This window comes from Saimiri boliviensis, chromosome 3 (assembly GCF_048565385.1).
Source record: "Saimiri boliviensis isolate mSaiBol1 chromosome 3, mSaiBol1.pri, whole genome shotgun sequence".
Lineage (NCBI taxonomy): Eukaryota > Metazoa > Chordata > Mammalia > Primates > Cebidae > Saimiri > Saimiri boliviensis.
Genome location: NC_133451.1, coordinates 79753782 through 79764745, shown reverse-complemented (window position 1 = coordinate 79764745; position 10964 = coordinate 79753782). Strand labels below are relative to the sequence as shown.

General features: G+C 39.7%; 1 protein-coding gene across 1 annotated transcript; it reads left to right on the top strand.

The window, feature by feature from the left end:
- The first annotated feature begins 2691 nt into the window (after positions 1-2691).
- LOC101043614 (signal-induced proliferation-associated 1-like protein 1) lies at positions 2692-8377 on the top strand. Its single transcript, XM_039468024.2, is given in 2 exon segments — positions 2692-5726; positions 5852-8377. Coding segments are annotated over 2 exon segments (1566 nt in total). The 5' UTR covers positions 2692-5176; the 3' UTR covers positions 6868-8377.
- The last annotated feature ends 2587 nt before the right edge of the window (positions 8378-10964 follow it).

The window sequence follows — 10964 nt, the reverse complement described above, 5'->3', positions numbered from 1 at the left end:
ATTTTTTTAGCAAAATTAAAAATAAATAAAAATTGAGTATTATTTGTATAATACCAGTATACTAATCAGAAGAATGGAATTATTTTGGTGGGGAATAACATTTTTCTTAATTGGGGTTCAAAGTTAGTGTTCCCTGTTATCAAATTTATTGATAATATTTACCTGTATATATTTATCTATAAAAACAAATTTACCTGTATGTATTTATCTGTAAAAACCATTCTTAGGTCACAAGTCTTATGAAAACATGCTGTGTTGTTTGCTGAGCCTGGATCTATTTAACTATTTGCTCTATGTTTTGAGATTTGGGATTTCTTTTGGATCTTATTTATCTTTGAATTCGTAGGCAACACGCACTACCTGGCACATTATATGTGCTCAGTAACTTTAAACAAGTTTTTTGTTTGTTATTTTAAGCCATGAAGAGATTTGAGTCTTAATTGTCTCAGACTTTTTATCTTGATGAATACTACTTTGACTTTTTTTTCTCAGCTGAAATAAACAGTTCTCTCTCTCTCTCTCTCTCTCTCAAATTAAATATTTTTGTGAATTTAGGAGTACAAGTGCAGCTGTGTTACATGGATATATTGTGTAGTGATAAAGTCTTGGTTTTTAGTGTACCCATCATCTAAATAGTATGCATTGTACCAAACAGGTGGTATTTTATTCCTCAACCCTCTCCCACCCACCTACCATTTGGAATCCCCTGTGTCTATTACTCCATTCTGAATGTCCATGTGTAGCCACTGTTTAGCTCTCACTTGTAAGTAAGAACATGTGGTTTTAAATTTTTTGCTTCTGAGTCATTTCATCAAGTATAATAGTTTTCAGTTCCATCTATGTTGCTGGAAGATACATGATTTTATTCCTTTTTAGAGCTGAGCATATTTCATGGTATATATAATGCCTCCCTGCCTTTTTTTTTTTTTATCCAACATGTAGGTAAGTTGATTCCATGACTTTGCTTTTGTGAATAGTGCTGTGATAAGCATACAAGTGCAGCTTTAAAAAAAAAAAAGTTTTCATTTTCTTTGGGTAAATACTCAGTTCTGAAATTGCTGGATCAAATGGTAGTTCCATTTTTAGTTCTTTGAGAAATTTCGGTACTATTTTTCATAGGAGCTAACCTAATTTACATTCCCACCAACAGTGTATGAGTTCCCTTTTCACTGAATTCTCGTCAACACCTATTGTTTTTTTGACTTTTTAATAATAGTCATTCTGACTGGCATAAGGTAATACCTCACTGTGGTTTTAATTAGCATTTGTTTGATGATTGGTGATGTTGAACACTCTTTTGATAAGTGTCTGTTCATGTCCTTTGCCTACTTTTTTTTCTTGTTGAATTGTTTGTATTCTTTGTAGATTCTGGATATTAGCCCATTGTCAAATGCATTGCTTGTGAATAATATGTCTGATTTTGCAGGTTGTCTGTTTACTCTGTTGCTTGTTTTGTTGTGCAGAAGCTTTCCAGTTTAATGAAGTCCCATTTGTCTATTTCGTTGTTGTTGCATTTTCTTTTGAAGACTTAGTCATACATTTTTGCCTAGTTCAATGTCCAGAGGAGCTATTCCTAGGGTTTTTTTCTTTTTGGATTTTTATAGTTTCAGGTGTTACATTTAAGTCTTTAATCCATCTTGATTTAATTTTTGCATATGGTGAGACAGAGCAGTCCAATTTTTCTTCTGCATATTGCTCTTCATTTATTCCAGTTCCATTTATTAAATAGAGCATTCTTTCCCCAGTGTATATGTTTGTCAAATTTGTTGAAGACCTGTTGGTTGTAGGTGTGTAACTTTATTTCTGGGTTCTCTATACTGTCCCATTGATCTGTGTGTCTATTTTAATACCAGTACCACACTATTTCGGTTATTATATCTTTGCATTATAGTATAGTTGAGCTTTTTTTTTTGGTTCCTTATGAATTTTAGCATTTTTTTTCTAATTCTATGAAGAATGACATTGATAGTTTAAAATAAATGGTATTGAATCTGTAGATTGCTTTGAGCAATTAATGATATTGATTCCTTCAATCCATGGGCGTGTATTATTTTTCCATTTGTTGGTGTTGTCTATGATTTTTTTCTGCAGTGTTTTGTAGTTTTTTTTTTGGTAGAGATCTTTTACTGCATTGGTTAAATGTGTTCCTAGGTATTTGGTTTATTTGTAGATATTGTAAATGGAATTGAGTTCTGACTTGGTTCTCAGCTTGATCATTATTGGTATATAGAAATGCCACTGATTTTTATATGTTGATTTTATATTCTGTATCTTTACTGAAGTCATTTTTCAAACCCAGGAGTCTTTTGGAGGAGTCTTCAGGGTTCTCTCGGAATAAGTTTATATCACCAGTGAACAGAGATATTTGACTGTCTCTTTCAATTTAGATGCCTTTATTTCTCTTTCTTGCCTGATTGCTCCAGCTAGAACTTCCTGTCTTCTCATTTTTATTGCAAAGATTTACTTTCTGTTATGATAATAATACTTTACACGTATTTTAGGAGATGTTGAGTATTTTTTCTGCTGTCTTCTTGAGCATCTAGCCTTCCCTAAGAAAAAATAAATTACTTTGACATAAACTTTTATTACTGATCAGATTTCATTCTATAATACATTTCTTTTTAAAATTTCTCTATATGTCAGTAGATCTACTGAGTATCAAATGAAATTCAAGATTTTAATAAATAAATATTTATTTATATAAATTTAAGGGGTGTACAAGTGCAGTTTTTGTTACATAGATATATTACATAGTGGTGAAGTCTGGGCTTTCAGTCTTACCATTACCCAGTTAGTGTGGATGAAGTACTACTTTGACATTATGCACTATTTTTCTTTTAAGAATTTTCATATCTATTATTTCATGTCTATTACCTACTATGTAATAAGGAAAGGACTAATGTTATTATTCCCATTTTACTGATATGATAATGTAAGTGAATAGCATTTACCCAAAGTGACACATGATAGAGCCAAAACTAGAATAAAAGAATTCTGATTCTCAGCTATAGTGGGTTTTCCAAGGATTGCACTACACATTCTCAAGTATGTGTGTCTCTTGTTCACTTTAAGAATTATGAATTATTAGAAAATTCAGAGGTATAAGTAAACCAGCATGGGCTGGTGAAGTGGCTTTGTTGTCTGGGGTGATTAATCAGGGTTTGTTGTCTCACAACAAGAAAATTTAGAACACAGACACATTTGAGGAGTTTAGGAGCAGGGCTTTAATAGGCAAAAGAAAGAGAAAGGAAAACAGCTCTCTCTAGTGAGACAGAGGGGTATACCAGTGAATGGATGGAGGAACAAAGTCAATACCAAATGATAGTACCAACAATACTTGCCGAAAGAGGGTAGGGAAGAGAATGTTCCACAAGGTGTTAAGGGAGATGGTTGGAAAAGACTTCCTGGAAGAGATAGAAGTTAAACTACAACTTCAAAAAAAGATACCATCTAGGCAATGCAGAATTTATAGGACACTTGGGGAAAGGGCTTGAACAAAACCATGAAGGTAGAAAGAATGTGAATATATGTTCAGAAAATAATGAATAGGCCAGTTTATTGTGAGCAGTTTTATTTAAGGAAGTAGTTGAAGATACATTTTCAGTGTTGGGAAGGAAGGTGATGAGAAAGGCCAAGTATGGGAGTTTGATAGTTTACTGCAAAAAATAATGAGCTGTCAACAAAATTTAAACAGGAAGATGGAGTTGAGATAAGCACAAAATATTGTAGGCAAGCTAAATCTAATTTATTCCTAGACTGAAGCATTGAATACTGTTAATTATTTTTGCTACATAAATGTGTACTGCAACTGCTACATCTGTGTACTTTTTTCATTGTGCTCTGTTTCCCTTAGCGTTATCAAAAAACTAAATGCAATTTCATCATTGATGATTTAGAGGGACCTTGAAGATCTTTCTGTGACTCAAATATTTGTCTTTTTTCCAGATCAATTATTATATTTTGGATGAATAGAAATGCTAGCTTTTAGAGAAAAATTGTGTGTTTGAGAGTATCTTTATAGTCTACAACAGTGTAAGAAGATATTTTATTAATGTTCTATAAGTTTAAGATTTGTTCCTGTCTACTCTTAATTACAAAGTAATATAATGCTGGAATTGGAAACTTTGAGTTCATTTTTACATGGATTTATTCTTTTGAGCAAAGTAGGAAATGAGGGTATGTATAATGTGAAAATAAACTCAGTATTTCACCAATAAAAATATATTGTTCCGAGCTATTTTAAAAAGTGAATTCATATATAGATAAGTTTGACTTGCTTAATGTGTTGTTAGTGTACAGTAGGAGGCAGATTCATCTTCCCTCTCCCTAGCACAATTCCTTAGTGAACATGGGAACCATCTGGCTGCCACATATGCACCCAGCTGCACTCTCAACAGGAGTGGTGTATGTAAGAAGTTTCACAGAAGCTTCTTCTCCGTTTGTAGGGTTAGACTTCCTCCTGCTAGTCTGGGTAAGTTCTTGAGATGCCAAATCATTAAGCACAGTTTCCAGTGTGGGAGGCTCTTGAACTTCCCCCACCATCTCAGGCTTGAATAAATGCAGATCGTTCCACAAGCCTAAGCAAATACTCTATTGTGTTACTCTCCAGAGTGGTTTGAGATTGTACACTTGAAGAATTCCTCCCCAAGACTATCTTGCCATACTGAAAATGTACACTTTTCAGAGCTTTGGGGTCTAAATCCAGCCTAAAGACTATTTGTCAGTTTCACTTCCTTAAAAAGGCAGGGGTAGCTCCCCATGGCTCCATACGTGCATGGGATCACACAGATTTCTCTCCATTGCAGGGTAGAGAGTGAAAGAATTGGATTCATTTTGTGGTATCTCCGCATTTCTTCATTCATAGGCAAATAAACGTTTTACATAACTGCTCCTTTCTTCTTTCTTTGGTTTGATTGCATGCCTTTTCAAGTGCATACTGTATCTTAAGAGAGGGGAGAGGGAAAGATGTTAATGAGGAAGCAAGCAAGAGGCTCTGAAACAACCTGCTTTGGGAGAGGCAACTTCTATATTACTAATGATTTTGATCCCCTTCCTCTTCTCTTCTTGCATTTCTTTTGCAAAACACCATACATCCAACACCTTTCAATGGCCAGGAAGCTCTTCATCTCAAAAGCTACACAAACCTAGGCAAAGCTATGCAAAAAAAGTAGTTTAGATGTACAGTAGCAATACTCTCTCCAGCAATGCATCGAGTGCCCATAGTGATGAGAAGTGGTATGATGGGGACCTCACGGAATCCGAACTCAACAGCTATAACTATCTGCAAGGCACCTCTGCTGACAGTGGCATTGACACCACCTCTTATGGCCCCAGCCACGGCAGCACAGCCTCCCTGGGGGCTGCCACATCGTCACCTCGCTCAGGGCTAGGCAAGGAGAAAGTGCCACCCCTGTGGCACAGCTCCAGTGAAGTAATCTCCATGGCAGATCGGACTTTGGAGACAGAGGGCCACGGCCTGGACCGGAAAACAGAGTCTTCCCTGAGCTTAGACATACACAGCAAGAGCCAAGCTGGCTCGAGCCCTCTGACAAGGGAGAACAGCACCTTCAGTATAAATGATGCTGCTTCCCACACAAGTACCATGAGGTCCCGACACTCTGCCACCCCAGTGGTTTTCACCAGTGCCCGCAGTTCACCTAAAGAAGAGCTTCATCCAGTCGCCTCCTCGCAGCTTGCACCGTCCTCCTCCTCCTCCTCCTCCTCCTCCTCCTCCCCCTCCCCCTCCCCCTCCCCCTCCCCCTCCCCCTCCTCCTCCTCCCCCTCCCCCTCCTCCCCTCCCCCTCCGCCTCCGCCTCCGCCTCCGCCTCCGCCTCCGCCTCCGCCTCCTCCGCCTCCGGTCCTAGAAGATTTTACCCTCTCCAGGACGCTACTAGCAAGTACCTAACTGGATGGAAAAAACCTGAAGGAACCATAAACTCTGTGGGATTTATGGACATGAGAAAGCGTCACCAGAGTGATGGCAATGAAACAGCCCACACCAGGCTGCGTGCTTCAACCAGAGACCTATGGGCATCTCCTAAGCCAGCAACCTCCAAATCCACCATTGAAGAAAACCTAAAGAAACTGATCGACCTTGAAAGCCCAACTCCTGAATCACAGAAGAATTTTAAGTTCCACGCACTCTCCTCTCCACAGTCTCCTTTCCCCAGCACCCTCACCTCGCGGCAGGCCTTGCACAGAACACTGTCGGACGAGAGCATTTACAGTGGCCAGAGGGAGCACTTTTTCACCTCGAGGGCTTCACTTCTGGACCAAGCCTTGCCCAACGACGTCCTCTTCAGTAGCACGTACCCTTCTCTCCCCAAGTCTCTCCCGTTGAGAAGGCCTTCTTACACCTTAGGAATGAAGTTGTTGCATGGAGAGTTCTCGGCCTTGGACAGCTCCCTCACCGACATCCAGGAGACCCGCAGGCAGCCTATGCCCGACCCTGGTCTAATGCCCCTGCCTGATGCTGCTGCAGACTTGGATTGGTCCAACCTGGTAGATGCTGCCAAAGCCTATGAGGTCCAGAGAGCCTCTTGTTTTGCTGCTAGTGATGAAAACCATCGCCCCTTGAGTGCTGCATCCAACAGTGATCAGCTGGAGGAACAGGCTCTGGCCCAGATGAAGCCTTACAGCAGTAAAGACTCCTCTCCCACTCTGGCTTCTAAAGTGGATCAGCTGGAAGGTATGCTGAAGATGCTTCCGGAAGATCTGAAGAAGGGAAAAGAAGACAAAGCGCACCTTCAGGCGGAAGTGCAGCACCTGCGAGAGGACAACCTGAGGCTGCAGGAGGAGTCCCAGAACGCCTCGGACAAGCTGAAGAAGTTCACGGAATGAGTCTTCAACACCATAGACATGAGCTAGGGAAGGCTGAGGAGGACAGCAGAAGGGTCCGGACACTCCCTCCAGCCGGTGTCTTGCAGCCCTGATCCCACCATAGAAAGCATCCTCAGTGCACCTTCCCCGGCATCCTACTCCGCCCCCTTTCGGGGAGTGCGCAGCACAACAGTTGTAGATCAGCAATCATCACCTGCCTTTTGTAGAAAAGAAAAACAAACAAAAAAAAGTAAATAAAAAATTTAAAAAGTAAAAATAAAAGTTTAACCGATAAAAAAAAAAAAATCCCTCTTAAGCCTGAGCTGGCCAGGCGCAGTGGCTCACGCCTATAATCCCAGCACTTTGGGAGGCTGAGGTGGGTGGATCATGAGGTTAGGAGATAGAGACCATCCTGGCCAACATGGTTAAAACCCCGTCTCTACTAAAAATACAAAAATTAGCCCGGCGTGGTGGCGCATGCCTGGAATCCCAGCTACTAGGGAGGGTGAAGCAGGAGAATCGCTTGAACCCAGGAGGTGGAGGTTGCCGTGAGCCAAGATTGTGCCACTGCACTCCAGCCTGGCCACAGAAAGAGACTGTCTCAAATTAAAAAAAAAGAAAAGAAGAAGAAGAAAAAAAAAGCCTGAGTTATATAACAATCTATATGTGACTGTGTTACTCTTTTCCCACAAGATAGGATGGAATTCCCTTTGTAAAACTATGAATCCAAATAAATGTTTACAAAGTGGCTCTTAAGGTAACAACAACAACAACAAAACAGTTTTGCTTTCCATGGTTTTAATTACGCATGTTCAACTGTGGTCCTAAAATAGCAAGTGGAAAATTCCAGAAATAAGAAATTCTTAAGTTTTGGGCCGGGGGGGAGATAGCTTACATCTGTAATCCCACAATTTTGGGAGGCTGAGGGGGATGGATCACCTGAGGTCATGAGTTTGAGACCAGCCTGGACAAAATGGTGAAACCTGTTTCTGCTAAAAATACAAAAATTAGCTAGGCATAGTGGTGTGCACCTGTAATCCCAGCTACTTGGGAGGCTGAAGCAGGAGAAGCACTTGAACCCAGGAGGCGGAGGTTGCAGTAAGCTGAGATCATGCCACTGTACTCCATCCTAGGTGAGACTCCATCTCAAAAAAAAAAATTGTCATTTTAAATTGTGCATTCTTAGTAGCATGATGAAATTGCACACTGTCCAGCTCCATCTGGCCTGGGATGTGAAGTCCCTTTGTCCAATGTATCCACACTTTATATACTACCCGCCCATTAGTCACTTAGTAGGTCTCTTGATTATCAGATCAGAAATAAAACATACTGTATATAAGGTTCAGTACTATCCGTGGTTTCAGGAATCTACTGGGGGTCTTGGAAAGTATCTCCCAAGGATAAGTGGGGAGGACTACTGTATTAGGTAATCAGAAAAAGTACTCTAATCCTAGATGGGCCTAGATACCACAAACATAAAAGACAAAAAGTGAATAGATACTTCTACCCATAATTTAATTATCTGGATATAAATAAAAATAATGCTGCTACTTTGAAAAAATTCTGTTTCAAATATTCTGATTTCTCTTCTCTTCTGAAATTTTCACAATGTTTTCATCTGCTAACCTCAACATCATTTTTTTAACCTCCCACATATTTTGTAAATGAATAGTTATGTTGGCAACCAAAAGTTTCCTGTAAGTAAACTATAAATCAAGATACTGTTATGAATAAAATTCCTTTCTTCCATAGTAAATTTAAGCCCCACTTCTTTCAGTTTACAAAGGTTTCCATGACTTTTATCTCCACCTACATATTTACCCTCTTCTCATGCATGCTTGCTTGTTCATCTCATTGTAATCATTCAACGCCACACAAATATTTACTAAGTGCTCAATATATATTAAGACACATACCAAGGGTTATGTAGGAGTTTTTATGTGCTTGTAAGGAGGAAAGAAATAAACAAAACAATACAAGGTAGTATTTGACTGGTACCTTAAGAGTTATACAAAGAAGGAGCTTAAAGCATTTAGATGACAGAGAGCAGTTTCAGCTGGAGGAATTCTGGTTAGGCTTTATGGAAGAAGTGGCATATGAATGTTACCTTAGATTAGTAGGATTTCAACAGAGAACATTCTAAACACAGGCAACAGTGTAATCCAATATGGAAATATGGGAAAGTGTGTAATATATATTAGGCAATGATTTGCAACATAGTTTAACTTGTAGTGTGTGGGGCAGCAGGTAAAGTTGTTTTTTTACTTTTATTTTTTTAAACAGGGTCTTGTCCTGTTACCCAGGCTGTATTATAGTGGCTGGATCACAGCTCACTGCAGCCTCGACTTCCCAGGCAATCCTCCCACCTCAGCCTCCCAAGTTGCTGGGACTACAAGCGTGGGCTACCGTTCCTGGCTAAATTTATTTATTTATCTATAGAGACAACGTCTCCTTATGTTGCCCAGGCTGGTCTCAAACTCTTGGGTTCAAAAGGTCTTCCTGCCTTTGCCTCCCAAAGTGCTGGGATTACAGGTGTGAGCCACAGTGCCCAGCTCAGCAGCAGTTAAAGTTAATGAGTAGATTGACATCTGATGTTAGAAGCATTGATGCTGAGGCTAGAATAACAATTGAAACTTTATTCCAAAAGTATTAACCCTTGAACTATTTTATTTTATTTTTTTGATAGGCTCTTGCTTTGATAGGCTGGAGTGCAGTGGCATGATCACAGTTCACTTTAGCCTCCACCCCCTGGGCTCAAACAATCTTTTCACCTCAGCCTCCCAAATAGTTGGAACCACAGGGGCACATCACCATGACAGGCTAATTTTTAAATTTTTTTTGTAGAGACAGGGTTTCCCTATGTTGCCCAGGCTGGTCTTGAACTCCAAGTGCCCAAGGGATCCTCCCACCTTGGCCTCCCAAACTGCTGGAGTTACAGGCATGAGCCACTGTGCCTGGCCCAACTCTTGAACTTTTTGAACTGGATAGTTATGCAATCAAAGTAGAAGTTAGAAGGAAGAGTCAAATTAGTAAGGATGGAGTGGAGATATTTACCCGAGATGGGAAGGCCTTTCAGGGGAGAATAGTAGTGATCCAAGAAGGAAGTGGTAAATGTCCAAATTAAGATGATAAAAATTAGAATAGAGAAAAATGAATGATACAACAAGAATTGCAAAAGAATAAACAGTTCATATTTCTTCCAACTAGACTGTTGGTTTTTTAGGAGCAAGGACTATGTCTGCTTCTTGTCTCCCAATACATTGTATATTGCTTGACATAAAAAAGTGTTTTATAATGAGTAAATATCCTTTTTAATTACCTGTTTCATCTACTTACATATTATCTGCTTTTAAATAATTATGTCTTGACTATTAGACTCAATCACCTTCTTTTCTCATTTCTCCCTCATATATATATATATGGGGGGGGGAGGGAGAGAGAGAGAGAGCCAGCACAGCTAATTTTTCATAAGAAACAGATTTCAATAATACAAAACTAGTTCTTCATTCACTGTAAATCAACAAGAGAGTCAAGAATGAAAAATTGATTTTGGATAAGAGGTAGGAGGTTTTAGAGAATTGTTCTCAGTAAAAAATGAAAGAGCTTTGGAAACTAGGTTCAAATATGTTGAAAACACATGAGAGTCTGGACTATTCACACATGATAGAATAATTTTTTTGAAACACTACCACTACTTCTAATAAGCATTACATTACCTTACATTTTAGCATAAGAACTCATAATACACAGCAACTGACAGAGTCATCCGGGACAGGGGTCCGCAACCCCAGGCCATGGACTATTATCCATCCATGGCCTGCTGAGAACTGGGTTGCACAGCAGGAGGTGAGCTGTAAGCAAGTGTGCATTACCACCTAAGCTCCACCTCCTGTCAGATCAGCAGTGGCATTATATTCTCATAGGAGCATGAACACTTGTGAACCATGCATGTGAGGAATCTGTGGTGCACACTCCTTATGAGAATCTAATGCCTGATGGTCTGACATGGAATAGTTTCATCCCCGCCACTCCCACATCCATGGACAAATTGTTTTCCATGAAACTGGTCCCGGGTGCCAAAAAGATTGGGGACTGTTGACCTAGGAGATTGAGAAGGGATCGTACCACATGTGGGTAGGATTTCC